Source organism: Struthio camelus, chromosome 25, assembly GCF_040807025.1.
Source record: "Struthio camelus isolate bStrCam1 chromosome 25, bStrCam1.hap1, whole genome shotgun sequence".
NCBI classification, from domain to species: domain Eukaryota; kingdom Metazoa; phylum Chordata; class Aves; order Struthioniformes; family Struthionidae; genus Struthio; species Struthio camelus.
The window spans coordinates 953,388-974,189 of NC_090966.1; the positions used below are offsets into that span (position 1 = coordinate 953,388).

General features: G+C 46.7%; 1 protein-coding gene across 1 annotated transcript in view; it reads right to left on the bottom strand.

Moving 5' to 3' along the window:
- Positions 1-3,399: 3,399 nt before the first annotated feature.
- The window catches only part of WNT3 (Wnt family member 3), a 58,072-nt gene continuing 40,669 nt past the window's right edge, over positions 3,400-20,802 (bottom strand). Inside the window, exons 2-4 of the mRNA XM_009685309.2 lie at positions 18,413-18,654; positions 7,112-7,377; positions 3,400-4,241 (exon numbers count right to left, since the gene is read on the bottom strand). Coding sequence (XP_009683604.1) covers positions 3,762-4,241; positions 7,112-7,377; positions 18,413-18,654 — 988 coding nt within the window. The 3' untranslated portion in view covers positions 3,400-3,761. The remainder of the gene's footprint in view (positions 4,242-7,111; positions 7,378-18,412; positions 18,655-20,802) is intronic.

Genomic DNA, 20,802 nt, shown 5'->3' on the forward strand with positions numbered 1-20,802 from the left:
AAGATAGCCAAGTGCTTCCCAAGATGCTGAAAGCCAAAAGGATGCTAGGCTGTTTGGACCTGAGCCTGGATAGCTTGAATACAGATAGTCCTAAAGGAGTTGGCTGAGAAGAGCTCTGGTCCACTCCATTTCAGTTTCTTGGACCCTGCAGTGCTGGGGAAATCCTGAAGATGGGGAGTGACATATCACTCTTCAGGAAGGCCAAGTTGGAAGACCAGAACAAACTGACTAGTGTGACATCTCACCCATTCCTCCCTATTCTGTGATTTTCCGTCTGTTGGGTTTACTGCAGGTGGAAGTTGGCAGAAGAGAATGACCCGTCAGCTGCTTTCCGTCACACTTCCTCTAACACATTGTGCCTTGGCAAGTGTGGTTTTATATTGCTTTAAACAATAATACACAAATTCTTCCTCCCCTTCCTTCTTTTATCCTGCTGCTTTTTCCTGAACTTTACGGAAATGTAACTGTTTTGTAAATTGAATTGTTGGCCAAAGTCAAGTAAGTTTGAAAATATTGTTGGATTTTTGGGGTGGGTAGGGGGGAGTGGAGAAGGCGATGGGATGATAGACAAACATGCAGATAGCTTCCAAAGGAAAATAGGTGAACAAGCTTATGCTACGCACAAAAAACCCCATGAGGGCAGAGCTGTCAGTCATCTGGATTGCTAGCCAAACATTATTTGTGTTTGTGTAACTTTGAAGGCATCACTGCTGCCCTCCAGTAGGAGATGACACTTTGGCAGAAGTGTGCTGCGTCCAGCATGGTCGCAGTGTAACAGAGCTAGGAATTAGTAATGCACAAGCAATGTGAAGTTTCAAGCAGGGCTGTACAAAAAGACAAATATGATTGTTTTGTCTATACATTGGAGATCAGTACAGGAGTATAGAATAATTTTTTTACCCTGCAGGTGGCCCAATTTTAGGCTAGTGCTGTGGAAAATTGTGTGCACTTAAAAACGTCATTAATGCATGGGAGATGTTGCAGAAACACCTGCAGAATTATTCATGGGTAGAAGATGTCTTTAAGTGAGAAAATTTGGGTGTCAAGTCTGTCCAAACAATCAAAAGGTGATTCAGTGATAGCATGTAATACTTTTGTAGAGGGAGAACTTGTAGTCTAAAGGCTATTTTAGTCCAGGATTCTAGCAATGTATGTACACCGTGGCGTTGCACTCTTTAAAATTCAAATCTTAACTTTTTTGCTGTAAAAGCTCATATATTGGCTTCATTTTACAATCACTGCCTTGCATTCACGTGACTTTTGCTGTGCCTAAGTAACTGGATGAAGCACCACTGCTCCTGTAGATGTCCTTCAGCAGTGAACTCAAATGACCTTAGAAGGCAAACCACACAAGCTGGCAAATGCATATATGTATATTTTTTTACCTTCTCTTTAATGACTTACCAAAAAAAAATGCAAGTTGAAATATATTTTTCTCCAAATATATATATTTATATAATATATAATCTTAGTTAACTCAAGTATATACACTGTGTAATAAATAATGCTTATAAAAAGAGAAATTTTCTGAATATAAAATAAAAAAAAATCAACCTCTACAACTTTGTACAAAACTTTGGATACAGCAGATTGATGGAAAAAGTTCTTCCATTCAGTGCTAGAATACCTGGCTACAGTCAAATAATTACAAGGCAATAAATGTTCTATTTAATATTAAATACCTTTTCTTGATTAAAAAACAAAAAATGACAGGGATTCTTCTGTTTAAAGTCAGGTACTTGGAGTTTTTTCCAGACACAGAATTTTATATATACTTTTAAATAGAATGCATATCAGAAGATGGCTTATTTCTGAGGGACAGAGTTTTCTTTAGCTATCCAGTGATCTTTAATTTTAGAAAGCTAATACTTATGTGGCTGCTTGAATCTAGTAGTTCTTTATCATACTCTGCAGAGGAGGAACTGAGAATTTTGTTCTGATTCTTGCCACTTGCAGGTCTGAGTGACTGTGCCATGTACATGTGGGGGCTTTCACCTGTGTTATTACTCTTTGCAGTACAATGTACAACTGTTTCCCATGGACAAGTGAGTGGGATAGAGGACACAGCTTTAATGTTTTAGACAATTTTTGCAACTTCTATGTCAAATCACTGGCACATGAGAAGTGTCATCTGACCATGCTGATGTCACCTCATTGGTCTTGGCCCCCATCATCTGTGGAGGAGCCCACCAGGACATAAGAGTGTGGTGTTTTTTTGTTTTTGGGTTTTTTGTTTTTGTTTTTTAATTTCAGGGGTCAATACACAATGACAATGTGAGCCCAATACGAGAGAGAGATGTATCCAAGGAACACCAGGGAGCAGGAGGAGGGACAAACACTGATTATTCTGCACTAAGATGTGTCATGGGACCTGTGTGGCTACACCTGGGGCCCAAAGCCATGTTAATGTTACAGAGCTTCTAGGCTTGAGCTGAAGCCTTCATAAATGAATTGCTGATAGCTCAAGAAATAATCCTATGGGAAGGAAAGGGCATATGAAGAACTGTGATACTGCTTAACACAGCCTGCTAAAGGTTTGCCCTTCCCATCTGTCCTAGCCTCTCTTGCTGAACAAGGTGGTTTGAACAATTCTGATGGAAGAAACACTGGTGAGAAGACTTCTACAGAAGTTTCTTTTGCCATAGCTTCTGTCTCCTCGTCTGTTACTGATACTAAAAGCTTGTGTAGCAGCTAACCTGGCAGGTGCCATCTTACCAGAGAGATGCTGTGAGGTCATCCTGTGATGAAAAGTCTTATTAAGGGATGCTTAGTAAATAGGTGCAGCAACAGTGTGGATCTGTCCAGTTCTGATCTTCGACTGCCTGGAAAGATGGCAGTAAAACCTTAAAAATCTCCCTTGAGCAGTTACACAGCAAGGAGCCTGATGGAGTAGTGACACAACTCACTTAAGAGATCACTGCCTCACCATGTCCGCTCTGCTCTTAGCTGAGGCTTGTGCCAAATGTGAGAGGATCAGCTCTGGACTCTGGTTTCCTGCCATCCTTCCCAGTGGGATTATAGGAGGTCATCTTGGGGGGTGAGGAGCAGAGATGGCAAAGGGGAGGTGAAAGGAGAGACTGGCTGTAAGGCTTCCTTTGCAGGCTTGCTTAAACATAATTGTTTCTCCAAACGTATCTCCTTGGAGTTGGAAGGAAAGAGCCTGGCTAGTGTGGGGAGCTGGCTCCTTTCCTTCCTTCTCACACTGCATCTGCTGAAACTGGGACAGTCTGTGCAAGCGGACAGGGGAAGCCTGTATTTGTTCAGCTTTCACTGTGTTAAATTCATTCCCACTTGAAACCCTGTATTAGTGTCTACGTGGGCCAGGCCTCCAGAAGAGGACAGAGCTGGACGCTCTAGGCATGCCTTGCTAGCCGCACACTAACTGATCACTGTGGCTGTGCCTCGCTTGGACCTGTGATGTCCCTCCTCCCTGGTCAGTCCATCATGCTAAACAGCATGAGAAAAGTCATCTCAGTAGGTGATCTAATGTGTCTGCAGTATCACATCCAGCCTCAAACTGCCTTCCTTGATTGAGACTTGGCTATACTGTGAGTCTTCTCTGCAGCGCTGGTGCTGGCTGTGTGATGGTGTTTGCCCCAGCCAAACTGGCCAGGGGCTTTCGGATTTTTTTTTTTTTTTAATGCCAGTCTCTGAAGTGTGAGGCCACAGTGTGGAAGCTGATCACAGGGCCAATGAACCCCTGGCCCGGCTCTGGAGCAACCTCCTCTCAGCTGGAGACCTACTTGCAGGTTACTTGCAGGTTACTTGCAGGTGTGGACATCGTAGATGCGTATGCACTCCTGGCAGCTCACATAGCAGCACCAGTGGAAGATGCAGTGACACTTCTCCTTCCGTTTCTCAGTCCTGGTATTGTGGCCACGACCGCAGCACAGCAAGTCGCAGCCATCGATCCCATGGGAGGTGACGTTGCATGTTCTGTCCCTTGTCCCAAAGGAGCCTGTCTCTGCATTGGGCTCGCAGAAGTTGGGGGAGTTCTCATAGTAGACCAGATCCCGCTCTGTTGGTGGCTTGAAAAGAGCATACTTGGCCCTGAGAGTTTCTACCCATCCACGAGATTCCCGGTGCTTTTCAACAACCATCTCAGAGGCGCTGTCATATTTATCCTTCAGGTAATCACCGACTGCCCGGAAGTCTGGCTGGGCCCACCAGCAGGTCTTGACCTCACAGCTTCCCGAAAGACCGTGACACTTGCACTTGAGGTGCATGTGATCCAAAATGGTCTGTCCAGAGGAGAAAAAGCAGGCAGTCAGCAACAGATTACAACCTTTATCATTTGCTTGCAAATCCCCCTTTTGCTACCTGAATATAGATGTCTGATCTGAGCTTGGTGTGGAGCATGTAGCTTAGCTGAAAGCTCACTGGAGCTATGGCATGTGGCAGAAACAACTCCAGTCAGATACGCTGCACTGGAGAAACATCAGGACATGACTGGGACTTATTAGAGCATATGCTCTAATCAAACTTTTGCAAGAGGCTCTCTCTGTGCCCTTTGGTGCATCACTTAAGCCAAAATTCTCCTACTGCTGCCCTCCCTCCATCCAGAATGGGTTGCCTGGATTGAGACAGCTCTGTGATTGCTTACCAAACACATCAAGCACTTACATGTGTCAACTAGAGGGCAGGTATCCCACACCTCTGAAAGCTATACAATTTCAAAATGGTTGAGGTTGGAAAGAAACTCTGGAGATCATCTAGTCCAATCCCCCCTGCTCAAGCAGGGTCCTCTAGAGCACGTTGCCCAGGATCGCATCCAGGCGGGTTTTGAATATCTCCAGGGAAGGAGACTCCACTACCTCTCTGGGCAACCTGCTCCAGTGCTCTGTCACCCTCACAGTCAAGAAATTTTTCCTCAGGTTCAGATGGAACTTCCTGGGTTTTCAGTTTGTGCCCATTGCCTCTTGTCCTGTTGCTGGGCACCATGGAGAAGAGGCTGGCCCCATCCTCTTGACACCCTCCCTTCAGATACTCGTAGACATTGATCAGATTCTACCCCTCCCTCCCTCAGGTCTTCTCTTCTGCAGGCTCAACAGGCCCAGCTCTCTCAGCCTTTCTTCAGAGGAGAGAGGCTCCAGTCCCCTCATCATCTTTGTAGCCTTCCGCTGGACTCTCTCCAGTAGTGCCATGTCTCTCTTGTCCCGGGGAGCCCAGAAGTGGACACAGGACTCCAGGTGAGGTCTCCCCAGGGCTGAGGAGAGGGGCAGGATCACCTCCCTCCACCTGCTGGCAACGCTCTTCCTCATGCACCCCCGGATACCATTGGCCCTCCTGGCCACAAGGGCAGATTGCTGGCTCATGCTTAACTTGCTGTCCACCAGCACTCCCAGGTCCTTCTCGGCAGAGCTGCTTTCCAGCAGGTCAGCCCCAGGCCTGTCCTGCTGCATGGGGTTATTCCTCCCCAGGGGCGGGACCCTGCACTTGCCTCTGTTGAACTTCAGGAGGTTCCTCTCCGCCCAACTCTCCAGCCTGTCCAGGTCCCTCTGAATGGCAGCACAGTCTTCTGGTGTGTCAGCCCCTCCTCCCAGTTTCCTATCCTCAGCAAACTTGCTGAGGGTGCACTCTGTCCCTTCCTCCAGGTCATTGATGAATATGTTGAACAAGACTGGACCCAGGACTGACCCCTGGGGGACACCGCTAGCTACAGGCCTCCAACTAGACTCTGTGCCACTGACCACAACCCTCTGAGCCCTGCCATCCAGCCGATTCTCAAGCCACCTCACTGGCCACTCATCCAGCCCACGCTTCCTGAGTTTACCTACGAGGAGGTGATGGGAGACAGTGTCAAAAGCCTTGCTGAAGTCCGGGTAGACAACATCCACTGCTCTTGCCTTATCTATTCAGCCAGTCATTGCATCATAGAAGGCTATCAGATTGGTCAAGCCTGATTTCCCTTTGGTGAATCCATGCTGACCGTTAGACGTGAACCCCACTGGTGGAAGTGCAGTAAATAACACTGAGCGCTGTTATGCAGATCATGTGAGATGCTTTTCTCAAAACCCTTTTATTGCAAGTTTCACAGTCCTCCCTGCCTTGTCAGGGGAAAATCAGAGCTCAGAGCAGTTGTGGGTTAGGGGATGTCTCTGGCACAACTGGATTTAGGCTGATTCCCCAGGTCATAGCTTTACAAACAACTTTTCATTTTACATCCTGAGTCTGTCAATTTGCCCTAAAAAGGAAAGGAAATTGTAAAACTAAGGACATCGTTGCGCTGTCTTCCCCATAAATGTTATGCATATGGAGGAAAATAATCACTGATTATTGTTAAAATTTTTGGTCATAATTTTTACAGGAAATTGGCAGCCATTGTTAACACACGTTACAGGTTGAAGTTTCTGCCCTTTCATTTCTGTCTATTGTGGCTATGGAAAAGTGATACCTGCCTGAGTGTGTAGTGTTTGTTTTACGTGCTATTTGAAAGATCTCACTATAAAGTGTATTTAGTTCACAAATGGCCTAGAGCAGGCAGTTGTGTAGTTGCCTGCCTACAGTAAGAATTGCTAGATAGGACAAGGTCATAACATGCAACCAGAGTTCAAGGGCGATAACGCAATGAGAAATGCAATGAGTTCAAGTGTGTTGTGTCCTGGACCTGGAGCATGTTCTGATATTTGGCACCTTGTGTATGATGCCAGCTACTCAGCGGAGCACCCAAGAATTGGCTGGGCAGTGCGGAGATGCATTGTCCTGCCCATGCTCAGTCCTATGTCACTGTGTGATGATGCTTAAGCAGCTAGCGAGAGTTTTAGGAAGGAATTGCCTGGGAGGAAAGTCGGGATCACCATTGACCTGGGGCCTTGGAAGTTAGTGTTAGATTTCTATGTGCTGAGAAAACCTGCACTGCCTTAGGAGCTGCTTAACCTGGAAGCAAGTTATACTGTCCTTCTGCTTGTCTTAAACTGCACCTATTTGGAGAGAGCTGGAGTGGAAACACTGTACTGGTACCCTGGGAATAACCCCAGAAAGCTCCTGCCCGGGCTTTGTCATGGTTCTGTTACATCAGTGCGAGGCTGTTGCTGTAGTAGGAGCCAGATTGGGCCACCCACCCGAGCATGGTGACCAGCACTGGAGCAGAGGTGTTAGGCTGAGCACTCACCGTTCTGCCAGCCTCATTATTGTGCCTGTTCATGGCTGAGCGGGCGTCTGGCCGGTTCTCTCGAGCATCTGCGAATTCCCGGGACACCAGCACTCCGAAGTCGGCATCCTCGCTGCATCCCCCCCATTTCCAGCCATCTCCTGGAGGCCCTTTGTGGTGGGAATCACAGCCGCAGATCGTGGAGGTGCCCTCTGCGCAGGAGCGAGTTACAGCGAAGGCCACACCTGCTGATGCAATGGCATGGACAAAGGCAGACTCTCGCGTGGCTGGGAATGAAAAGAGTCCATGGGATTATTTGCTAGGGTAACACTTTTTGTTTTCCTTGCCAACCTCCTTCAGCGTGATCTAAATTTCATTTAAAAAAAGTTATTTGTTCATTTTTCAATTAACATTTTCTGAACCAGGTAGTGCTGGCTGGTATTGCCCTTCGAAATATGCAGGCAGGAATAGCGAGTAAGAGAGAAGCATGACTCCTGCTCTGAATATCACAAGTGTAGTATTTGACCCAAATACAATGGATGCAGTATTTGATCCAGCCCTGGTGGTCATGCTTAAACAAAAAGACAGTATAAGCTCGAGGGGAACTCAGCAAAAGTTACTGGAATAATTCCTGGCCTGGAAACCCAGAGAGGGCAAAGGGACTCAATGCCTGTGATTAGTCCAAGAGGAGATGAAATAACTTGTCTATGTGCTGAAATGGGGAAGAAGCCTAAGAGCAAGAAATTAAAATTAAACATATTTAGGCTAGAATAGACTTTACAGCAGTGAATGCTACTGATAATAAAGAAGCCTCCCCATGACACCCCACCCATTGACTCCGTACATGATCATACCAAGGTTGTCCCAGAGATGCAGCGCATCTAACTGAGTGTTGTGAGCAAAGATTGACTCTGTGGCTGTGGGGCAGGGGCCCTCCTGACATAGTGCAGCTTGGAGACAATCTGTCCCTATGAAATAATGTTTCAGAGTTAAGTCTTGACTACCTCATCCAAAAAATGAGTTCCTGAAACAAAGAAAGACAGTAGAAGAAATCCCTTTTGTCCTTTTCGCAGGCAGGAAGAGACTTTCAGGGGTTTCTGGGCTGCTGTGACAATTATAGTAAAGGCTTTTTCACTTGCTAGTGGAGGGCAGACACTTGTGTGCACAGGGATGAGACTGTCTGAGAGCTTGGGAGGGGTTGCTGGCTGAATCGCCTCTGCTTCCGCTTCACTTGTTGGAGTATCTCTCCAGGCTGAAATACCCACTGCAGACTGATAGCAGAGCTGTTGGGCTGTTCACCTTCAAGTACTTGCTCTTTTATCCCTGCATCTAATTAACCCACCTGGCTCTGCAGTGGGCTAAAACCACTCTAGGGTGTGAAGATGATCGGGCAGGTGCTCATTAATTATGGAACAGTTCTGGAGGAAATAAAGCAGATGAAACTCAAGTCTCTCCTGTGACTCTGTTACTATTGGCATGCTCCAGGTGCACAGTTGTAATTGATGTATTTTGGCAAGCCCAGTGGAGCAAACCTGAAGAAAAAGCTGAAAGCATTGAAAGCTGAAGAATGGGTTAAATAAATTATCCGAGATGCCTAGGTGGACTGGGAATGGGAGCAAATGGGAATCCCCTGTGCTAAGAGAGAGGAAATGTTTCAGTAGAACAGATACCTGAGGAGGATGTGGGAACAAACACAGAAAAATTCCACACTAAGATGAAGATGTGATGCATTTACTCAACTGGAGCAGCTCTGTCCATCACCTCTTCTACCTGAGACCTTCCCTAGTCAGTGTGTGAGGCCCTGACACAGGAATGGGCCTGGCTTTTGGACAGCAGCAGCCAAAAGACACATGAGTATGAGGAAGACATCAGACGAAGAAGTTTGTATTGATAGGCTGTTACAGACAGCTGGCTCTGAACAGGATCGCAAGGCCAAGCAGGACAGGTGGGAAACCAGACTAGAACTGCCTGCTCTGTGCCTGGAGCCTCCGAACTCTCTTCATCCACCTGAGGGCAACGAGGAGCTGCTGCTCTTCACTGTGCACTGAAACCCCTCTTACAGACCTGCACACTGCAGCCTCTGCCTGAGACCCTTCCTCTCTCAGTGATGGCTGCCATAAGCACAAGGAACCTCTCATTCAGGGTGGGTTGTTCTGGGTAGAAATGACTAAAGACCGATGTTGAAGTGCACCCCTGGGCCCCAAGAGCAGGAGACACCAGAGATGGAGGCATGGGTGGCAGTTCTGAATAGCGTACCTAAAGCAGTGGCTGGGAGGAAGCCATCTGGACAGATTTTCTTGGCCTGCTGCTACCAGACAAAACTTAAGAGTTGTTAGAAGTATTAACGACCAATACTGTAAGGGAATACACCTCTGTCAAGGTTTTTCTTGGGCAATTCCTGATCCAAACTGCAGATCCCATATGTAAGGGAGCATTTTTTTGGAAACCAGATATGGAGAGTCTGTCAGCAATTAAGTGTTACTTGGTCACTCAGGACTTGAACAAGGAGAAGCAAATGCAAGATTTACTTCCATATGTCCCTTATGCAACATGCTGCAGGGAGGCAGAGGTGAATCAGTAGTCTAAACAAAAAAATGTAGGGAACTGGGAGAGGCCACCAAAAATTGCTGCAGACCTAAACCTAGTATTAGAGTGTGCAGAGGTGGATGGTCTCGTCCACTTAATATGGTGGAATTTTCCTACCATTAGGTCTCTGAGTTTAATGTCATGTCTTTGGGAGTCTTGCACTCAAAATATCTGTAGATGGATAATATGCTGTAAAACTGATTTCATGCTTTACGTATTTTGATATGCTAACTCTTCTAGGGGCCATTGTAGAAGTTGGAAGATGGCCACAGCTTCTGCAGCCCAGCTCTGAACTGAACTAGTCTTTGCCCTGGTTCTCTGACCAATGGCTCTTCCACCTCTTCAAAAGTGGGAAAATGTCTAACTCTTTTGAATTTTCAACCCAAATTAAAGCCCAGCCAATGCATATCTTTTTTTCTTGTGATCACTTTGGTTGCTAGCTTCAAGTAGGCTTTTACAGCCCATGTATTTACTTCAGTGTATTAACTGAGAACAAAGTCTATATTTTACTCTGTTCAATGAGCAATATTCATTAAGTCTTCTCATAAAATGTTTTGTTTCACTCATTAGCCTGGCTGCCCATCTCTGCATCTGTTCCTGGGTTTGACTCCTCTCTCCAGAAGGGTGAGGAGAAGTAAATGGTCCATTCCTGCTGAGGACTTACTGGGGCTGATGGAAAGCAAGTCCTACACTGACTCAGAATGGGTCAGGGATTTCGCCTCCTTTAGGACACAGACCTGTAAGGTCCCAGCGTGTTTTCTTGCTCAGCACAGTGACATGAAGTTGCTTTGGTCCCTGAACTTGGAGTCTGGGTTCTTGGAGTAATGACCTGGCTGTTCAGCTACAGAGCTCCATTCAGGATGTTTTTAAAGCTTTCTTGGGATTTTTTTAAAGCAGACAGTGTTGTCCTAGTTCTGTTCACTTTGAAATCAATGCGAATTTGACCATTGACTTCAGTAAGACTATACTAAATGCAAGCTTTCTGGAGCACAACCAAAGTAGTATCTCAGTCTCAATTTTCTACTCGGAACATCTTTCAGTCATGCTGGTTCAAAGCCTCTCTGTGTGTACCATACTTCCCAGTATGCCACAGTCTACAGGAGTACAGGGCCATGGCAAATGTCACTGGAATGGTTTAACCCGTTGTGGCATCTCATAAAGACACCTTCTCTCCATGTGACATGGTTGTCTCAAAAACATTCCCCATAGGCTAGGTCAGAGGGCCCGTCTCTCCCTGGGTGCTGGAACACACCAAGGCACAACAGGGCTGCTCTCGATGGTCTTTCTCTCTGCCTGCATGCTCTGCACATGGCCTCTTCCTCAGCCCTTGCTCTCTGCTGGTTTACATGACTAACTTACCACTTTTTCATAACTTAAAAAAAAAAAAACTCTTTAAAAGCCTTTTTCTCCTCTGCCAACTCACACTTTCCTCTTCGCCTCAAACACAACTTCCAGCCCTTTCTTCTGCAACGTGTGCAGTGACAAGGGGAAGAAATGGGGAAGTTCTGCCCTTGCTAGACTATACAGGCCAATTGAGGAAACTTTAGGAGAGATAGTGGATCAAACATACCAAGACCTGAAAAACAAATCTTGCAATGAGAGCCTTAAGGAACATAGTGGGCAGAAGTTAGAAGAGAGAGGTGTGAGAAGCTCTGCTTCTTGTGTATGTATCTCTTCTAACACATGGAAAAGAAATTTGGTGCAGGGAGGGGGGAAGGCCAACCCAAACAAATGTAGATGTTTATCATTTGCGGGAAACTGACCCTTGGGAGAAGCTGTGAGAGCGATGTTGGATTCATCAGTGCTTAGGTTCTCTAAAATCAGACTAGATGTCACTGGAGTCAATCCTACCTCATTGCCTCAATGTGCAGGAGAATAGGCATGTGTTGAAAGCAGATCGCCAGGGTCTGTGGTGTTTGGGATACTGTTGCCAGTGGATGGTGGCTTTGGTGCACTGCAGGAGGTGTTTCCAGGTGTCTCGTGGGGCTAGCCTGCCTGAATGATCAGGGCAGCCATCGGCAGATGTGGGATGGAGCAAGAATTATCTCCGAGCTCAGAGCAACAATGATCTTAGAGATTGTTCCCTTCTTCCAGAGCAGGAGCTGTAAGCCATCTTCTCAGCTCCTGTGTGCATCTCCTGTCTTGTCTTGTGTCCTGGGAAAGTCTTGGCTGCTCCAGGTCTCTCTCCTTGGCCTGTGGTTTTCTCTGCTGGGATAGGATCTAGTTCCCTCAGCATCAAAAAATGATTTCACCCTTTACAGGCAATAGAAACTGGGAATTTGTGTGTATGTGCCAGCCATGGAAGGCCCCTGTCTTTCCTCTCATGTAGGATCTAGATGCCTAATATAATCCTAAATCAGGGCTGCTCAATGCAGGTGGGATTGCTCAGTGATTTTCACTTTCTTTTCATTCAAACTCTTCTTTCCTTTCTCTTCTTGCCTCCAATGTTCCAGCAGAGATTCAACCTCTATCTAGCAATGTAAAGCTTGTTTCTCTTAGTTATCTTCCATCAACCAGTTATAAGGAGACCACTGGGGGCTATAGGCCACAGGTTGAAAATCACTGCTCTAACTCAAATTTCTCAGCCTGACAAAGGCTATTTGGGTGGCCTATGATATAAAGCAGATCAGATTAGATGAGCCTAGTGAGCCCCTCTGGCCTCAAACTGGGACAAGTCAGGGGCAGAGGGGGAGGACGCAAACCACTTCTTGCTGATATGCCTTTGCTTTAAATCCTTTGTGGGGAACAAAGTGAGAGGCACAGACCTAAGAGCCACTCCATCTTTGAAAATCATGCTTAAAAAATGTCCATTGCCCTCCAACGCTGCTCTGAAGGCAGCTATGGCTGACACAGTGCTCTGTGTCAGCACTGGCAACTTGGGCCTTCCTGGCAATAGAGATGGTCCCTGAGAGCCGAGCAAGCGCTAGAGCTGCTGCAGCTGGACCACACTCCCTTGGTGCTGTGTGTGCTGGGGCTGTTTGTCTCCTTCAGCAGCCTCCAGAGCACCCGGGTCAACTGAAGCCTGACACCGATTCTGCCAACTGTGCTTTACGAACGGTGTCAGTTTGTGGGGTGTGGGGGGGAGCTGCAACAGTGAGCTGCAAACACAAATGAGTTTCCTTAAAATTCTCCACTGTGTCTGGGCAAGGAGATGGGAGAATTTCCCAGAGATGAAATGAGAGAGCAGAGTTCCCAGAACCAGGGGAGGGGCTCACGAGGGAGGATTAGAGCGATCTTGACAGTGCACCACTGCGACTGTCTCCCAGCCAGGCCTGTTACCTGCTGGGACACTCAATTTGCCATTGTTCCCGTAGTGTCACACTGTATTACCAGCATAATGCAGAATGTTTCCGCCGGCCAGCGTACCCACGGCACAGAGCACTGGCATTCCCCAGGAGCACCTCGTAGCAACGGGGCAATGTTCCCCTGTCCTGCCGTCACCCTCCAATCCCGCCAGCCGGGCTGGGAAATCCCTATTGATGGCTCTCCCCAGCCCCCCGCCACCGGATCAGAATGGCTAAAGGGCGTGTGAATGGTGCAGCAATTTGAAACGACTGCAGTGCTGGGATGGTATCGCTCGCCCTGCCTCACAGTAGGGGAGGAAGCTTAGCTCTTTCTCATTAGTATAAGCTTATTTTTCTCTCTCCCTCTCTCTTTTCCCTCCCCCTCCCTTTAAGCTGTTGAGTTTATATCAAGACGGCCCCTGATCCTACACACCCCTGTTTAGATGCAAATGACTGCAAGTGTCATGGCTGAGAAAAGCCATGGGTTATCTTGGTGCGGTCTGCCTTTTCACAGCTCGTGTCAGGGGCTTAGCCAAACACACAAGGACTCCAAAGGCAGCCCAGACCCAGCTGCCTTTTCTGCACCTGGCCCCACTGCTGTCACACTCATAGCAGCCTAGCATGGGGAGCTGCAGCCCTGGCTGGTGCCACTAGCAAGAGGTACGAGCCTGCCTGGGGTTGAGGAGGACCTATCTGGAGAACTGGTGGCATCTCCCTGGAAAGGGAGAGAGAGCCAAGGCCAGCTTCTTTGCAAGGAGGGAGGGAGAAGAGCGGTTTCCAGGTTGATCTACGTGTGGGGAAAGGTATGAGCTCTCTAAGGCTCCTGTCAAATTCAGTCCTGCATATCCAGACCTGCCTGCTCCTCACAGGCTTCTTCTCCATCCCAGGTGTCAGTCTCATTTATTGATGTCTCTAGCATATTCCTGCTCCTTACACTCATGACTGGTTCTTTTTGGGTCCTGCAGTTTGAATAACGTCCCGTATTTCATCATTAACACAAGGAATGACAATTGCTCAGACTGTCCCAGAGCAGTGTTAAGTCATGTGGTTGTTGGCTCACCATTGGCTTTGGTGTAGGACTTGGCTGGAAGAAATGTTTTCTTTTAATAAACCTTATTTTAAAAAGAAGAGAGAGAGAAGAGAGAGAGAGAGAAAAAGAGAGAGGAAAGCAGGTTTTTCCTCCCTCCTTGTGCTAAAGCTGCCCCAGACTGCACACCTGCAATATAAATTATGTTGGAGAGTCTGCTTGTAAAAACATGATCTTACCCCAGATTGTGGTGTTTTTTTTTTTGTTTGTAGCTCAGGTTAGAGAAAAAAAAAGACATGCAAAAAGAAAACTAGTAGGAAGACAATCAGTGGCCCTAGGGAATCAAAGGCTCACCAGCTATGTCTGCCACATTCTTATGGCAAAAACCCTGTGAGTCTGAATTTTGCGTAGGGCAGTGGCATACAAGAGGAAAGCAGGTCTTTCTAGGAGGAGCCCTTAGCACAGGTCTGCATTCATTAGCCCATAAATAGGAGCACTTCAGCCCCCCCCCATCCCCCCCCCAGGGGTTTTGCTGTCCTGTAACATTGGCAAATTTGAAGTCACATAAGAGCATGAGAAAGGAGAGATTAGAGTCCTACATTCAGTGAAATTGGAAAGAGAAATGAGCTCTCTGCAGTATGGGGATGTGATGGGAGATTATGGAAACACCTGAAGGGCAGGAATCTCTTAAACTATACCAGGGAGAGACTGCCTGTGATCCCACACTGACATCAGCACTCAAAGCTGGGGCAATGTGCCCAGAGGGAGGCAAAGCTGAGAGCAACCAAGATACGGCTTGAACACTTGACCTGCAAGAAGGGATCTGCACAGGCAAACCTCAGCTAACTGCTCATTTTCCCACACTGCCTTGCTTTTTAGATTAAATTCTACTTAACTGGCAGCAACAGTGATTAATACTTTTATAGCACCTTTAAGATGAAATTATCCTCAATTTCTTTGCAAGATATAATAGAAATGATTTTTAGTGCTGCTGTAGTGAGGAGTATATCTTTGAAGTTTTTTTCCAAAACAGCTCGAATCTAACTAAAGGGGTAGTGTAGTAGATGAGAGTAACCTAAATGTTACCATTTGATACTTAGAGGTGATTTTATCCAGATATTTATCATAGCTTAAATACTGACTGTATATGGGATTGGTATTTAAGGTCAATTTGTCTAGTGCATAGTACAAACTGCAATAGTGATTGAGATCTTAGTTTGAGTGCTACTACTAACTAATTATTAATTGATTGGGTTATGCCCCTCTGTGTGTCCCGGCCATGACTGTGGTTGCCTGGAAGCCAACAAGAAGCAAACACAGCAGTAACTGCCACAAGCACTTACAGGTGCTCAGGACCCAGCCAGCTGTAGACCATGCAGCTAGGGAAGATCATGGACATTGGTTCCAGCTTCTAAGGTCAAACTCCTGATTTTTATTATTGCTGCAGCTAGAGAAGATGGAACTATAGACTGCAAGAAGATGATGCTATGAAAGCAACAGAAGTGTGCAGCAACCCTATCCACAGGTACCTCCAAGCCCTCTTGGGATGAACAAGCAGTGTTGTTCCCCAGATTCATAATAGCTAACGTGATCTATTATGGTAGGACAACAGTCTTTTTATCGCCAGCTTTAGTTCTTCTTTCAGCTGAGAAAATAGACTTGGCTGAAAAGGGTATGTGTTTCTCTGCAACTATCGATGCTGGAAACCTTGGGAAAAGCTAAGTATTTCCTAGCATTACTCATTGCTACAGAGATGAGATGCTTACTCTTCTTACTAATTTTCAAGATAGCAGGGAAAGACATTAGCAATATTTGAAAATGTAAATAATAATTACAATCAAATGGTTGGACTTTGAAGAAGTATCATCATTTGTAGATGATACTGTGTATTTCACCTATTCTACATATGTTATACATGAGAACAAATACTTATTTCAAGCTAATTGCCTGGCAATATGGCCCAGTAGACTATTGATACATTGTTGTGGGTCAAGGAAGCTGTGTAACAGAAGTGCTCAATAATTTTTCTCCATCTGTCAGAAAAGTTTCAGATCTACGGATGATATCTTACTTTGGCAACTTGGAGTGCATGGAGATGTTGAGGCATGTCTGCATGTGAGGTTTAGCTCTAGTCCCTGCAACTAAAAGAATCTTAAAATATTCTTCATAAATTCAAAGTTCAGTTTGCTCATTAAGGGAGAATGGTTCAAATCCAATTTTTAAGCCCTTTAATGCTGACAGAAGTGGTGGTGAGAGATTTCGAGAGCCTGAATGCTATAATATTTCTTCCATAATGCGCTTAAATTTTTTCATGATAGTTTCTATAAGAATGAAAGCTTTCTGATCTTGTAAGTGCTGAGGTTTATGACATGCATTTATTAGGCAGCAAGTTATAGTGTGACAAGATTTGGTGACAAATTATTTGGTTGTAAATATAATAGTTATCCAGAAATACACACTGGCAAAGCAGAAGGGAATCAAATCTCAACATACCTATGCGACTTTACAATCCTGATTTCAGTAATGAATATCCCTTTAACCCAAGTGAATCATTTTCACTGAAAGATACTATTGATGTCTCTGGAAACTGTACCACTATTGCAAAGCTGAAACATGAAAAAGAAAATCAAGGAATGTTTATATGCAGAGTATTGTAGTTTTGTAAGAAAAACTCATCAGAAGATATGCACATTCCAGGAGACTATTATGAAATAGTCTAATGTTCTAGCTTCCAACCCTAATTTCTTAAAAGACCATACCATTATTCCCATTTCCAAAGCAGCAGCAATGGCAAGAGTAGTTTCTTTGGAAAAAAACAGACCTTATTGGACTGCAGAGACTTGGAGCATATCAACACCAGTAAAGCTAAGCTTCAAAAATGATTCTGTTTGCATTTATGATGCTGTGAAACCAAAGTATTATCTGTGGATGTCACTTGTGCTAAACTGAGTATGGAGCCAGTGAATGGCATGAAATGGAAATCCTGGCTTTCATTAGTCCCCTCCTTCATTTGAGCAACTGCCTTCAGTAAAGTGTTTCTGGTTTGATCCTAACAGACAGATTCATGGTGCTGGCAGAGCCCTGTGAGTGTGCAATCTATTTTTCTCTCCATGGAAACAGGAAAGTTGGAAGGAGTAAGAGATCCTCAAACCTGTAGCTGTGGCACAGGCAACGTGTGTGTTCAGTGCCAGATCGTGCATGGGAGAAGCTCTGAGGGCAGCATGATTGGCAGGCTCTTGGGGAAGGGAAGACAATGCCCTATACTAGCTGCTGCTCTGAGCATGCAGCACTTATTTTCTACCCAGTGGAGCTCAAGACACCAAATCTCCAGGGAAGGTTCCTCCAGGTGGAGCAAAGCTGTAGCCCTAAGTCATCCCTGGGTGCTTCCACACATCAGTGAAAGCCATGGGCTGGAATGCAGGGGTGGAGGAATTTTTGTCTGCCGTATGATTCAGTTCCACATGAATACCTTTTAATCTAAGGTATTGGCTTACTGACTAATCTTCTGTGAGATGTGGTATAGGTTATCTACCATTAAGGTCCTTAAGCACTTTCCTTGCAGCTTCTATTCAGCTACCAGCTGATGTTATGGGTGCCCAGCTGTCTCGGGGCCCAACATTTCACTTTTCTCAGTGTAATGCCCAAGCTGTGACCTCACTGGGATTCCCATCCTTTTCTCACCTCATCAATGTGCTTCTACTGTGCCTGATCCTCATCAGTAGATCTAGAAAGGTGATCTTTCAGAAAGAGGTGATGTAGGGGAGCAACCATATGTTTGGGGAGCAGAGAGGGAAAATGTGTTTATTTCTACAGCTTCTGTTCCAATTCCTGATGGTTTTGGACACATCTGGGGAAAGGTATGCTGAGATCCCGACTAAGACTGGTCAGGACCACAGACTTCAATGATGTTTTTTCAGTGCCAGGGAAAAACCCTGATCACTGAGCTACAGGGGTAGACAGTGCTGCATGCCTGTGCAGTATGGCGGACATGCTGCAAAGGGCCTATCTTGACCCTAAGGAAGGGGTGATAAGACTCCTCAGAGGAGGTAGACTCTCCTTCTGCCTTGGACCTGGGTACCACGCAGCTCTTGGGCCAGCTGTTGGCCATAACTGTTCTCCCGGCTTTTTTTCTGGGTCTGCTTGACCCCGCTGTGAGGTGCACTGCAGGCACTAGGCAGGGAGACTGGAGCTTGCGATTCCAGGATGTGTGAGCATGCATGGGACTAGACCTTCCCCTTCCTGTACTTTGTCTCATTTGGCCCTACTGAGAGTTCCTGGCAAGTGAATAGGCTCTTGTCTTGTTACCCCTTTCAGTGGGACCTATTGTAGTAAGATGTTTGGGGAGGATGTCCAGAAGCCAAATGGAGACATGCTCGCCCTGGCAATGCTGCCCCCCTGCAACCGGCCAACCACTTTGCTGTTTACCTTTGTCCAGGACCGGCCCAAAGATGGCCAGGCTGTCATCGATGGTGGTGCAGTTCCAGCGTCGGCCCCGGAACTGGTGCTGGCACTCCTGAATGCCCAGCTTCACTCCCTCAGCCACACTGGGCATAATTTCAATGTAGTTCCGGCAGAAGCGGAGCTGCTTGGGGACAAGGCCAGGGATGGAGCCGCAGAGGATGGGCTGGGACCCCAGGGAGCTGTACTGCTGGCCTAATGCAAGGGACCTGCAAAGGAGAAAAGACAGTGTGAGGGGTGGTTAGTAAACCATTTCTCCTGCCCCAGCAATATTCCCCACGGATAATTTGATGAGCCAAGTGTTTAAGGTAGTTCAAGGAGAAAACTAGCACTGAAGTGAAAAGGACTTTCACACCTGGAGATACCCTGGGTTGTAGAGGTACATGTGTTAATTTATCCTCCTTTGTAGGCACAGAGGGAGGGATTCAGCTACCTGAATGGAGGCACCTAGAGCCACTAAAAGTACTCTGGAGCATCGGAGACATCCCCATGGGGCTGGTGAATCTGACAAAGGACCTATAGGGAGCTTTATACTTTGGAGCAACAGCTGGAGGCTGGGAGAATAGTGTGGGGTGTCTCAGGGGTCAGCAGACATCCATGTGAGGCCTCCTGAATTGCAGCCACAGTGGGGAGTGTCCGGCCCCATGCCAAGTTCATCAGCAGCGGGATTGTTGTTTAATAGAGAAGGGCTGGACTGGGGTCAGGCACTTCAATGCCACACAGCCAAGGCTGCCTTGACACCTGTGAAGACAGTGCCAATTGGAGTCTAAACCACCACAGGATCCACTTGATGACAAGTGGTCCCTAGGCATAGCTGCGAGCCAGGCAGGTAGCTGCAGAGAGTTTGCAAATAACTCCAGGGTTGGGCCCTGATGGGCCATGGCAGCTAGAGAAGCTATTTGCACAGATCCAAGCATTACCTAGTACCCAGACCCAATGCTGAAACATCTCACTAGAGCAACACGGCTCCAGAGGTCTCTCAGCCAGGTCCCAGGTTCCTTATTTCAAATGTTGCATGAACAGACAGAAAATGAGGGTCTCTGCCCCAACCAGTTGACAATCTCCTCTGCAGTTTTGATTTCCTCGCCCATGTCTTCCTCCTCCTTGGAGGATGCCTGGGCCTTGGATACACCACCTAGAAACATGGGGAATCTCCATCTGAACTCCTTGTAGGCTCAGCATGGATGGTAGAGAAGCCTGTTTGTTGGGGACAGGACTCAACACTAAAAACAGCTCTGGGAGATCTGTTGCCTGGAGTCTCAGGCAGGATGATAAGTTGACTTCAACAGTTGGTTAAATTAATTGCACCCTACCATGTATAGGGAATCCCAAAGGACTAGCTCAGGAGAGAAGCCTCCCCTGAAGACATTGACCAAGATGAGCTGAGTCCCTCCCTGATAGGGAATCCCATGCCTCCAGTCCCTGCCCTTATGCTCTCTTCTGCCATAACTTCGTGCTCAGCCCTTTCAGCCCTGTTTCTTCTGCATCTATGTGCCCATCTCCCCAGCAGTGTGGCAGTCCTGCAGCTGCAGCTGCAGCTGCCCTGACACTGTAGGACTTCAGCATAGGCTGTGATAGTTTTGACTCCATCTATAGCTCCCTTGGATAGGACGCAGAACAGTGGCAACCAGACAAGGTTGGGAGGCAACACAGCCTAATGGGCAGAGCCCTGGGACTGGTTCCCAGAGCTGCTTTGTGCTTCCAGTTCCCACTGAAGGAAATCTTATGGGGTAAGGTTCAGCACTACTGGGAAGAAAGGACAGTTTCAAGGGACAGTTTCAAACACCTTAGCCTTATTCTCCATCCAGCAGGGCCAATAAGGCCTTGAAGGCTGGGAATTGGCAGGAAATAGCATTACCTTTCCCTAGACACCCATTCACTCAGACACCAATCTCAAGAGAGTGCCACACTGCAACATGCATTCTCCTGCCTTCATTTAGACAGCAGTGGAAGTGAAGGTCATATTCAATGTCAATGTTAACAAATGCTCTGCCTGCAGTAGCAGTTTCTCACAGTAACGGTAGTGGACTGTTGGCCTGGTGTACCTGCTGTAAGCTTCACTTTGCGTTACTCATGCAGGTTAATGGTGCTGCAGCTCACTGGTGTAAAACCTGTCCCAAGTCTTAAGCTGGATGAGCAGTTTGATCCCTCAGGGAGCCCCCAGAAAAGAATAATGACCACAGAAGAGTGAGAGTTGGAACTCCTTATGATGTCCTGGGGAACTCCTGGAGGGGATCACCTGCCCATTCAGCCAAGGACTTTGTCCAATCCCTTCTTTAAGGTCCTCTGAGTTACATCACAACAGACTTCTCTGCACAGAAAGTGAGACTAGAGATGTGAAGTCAGTGTTGGTTTGT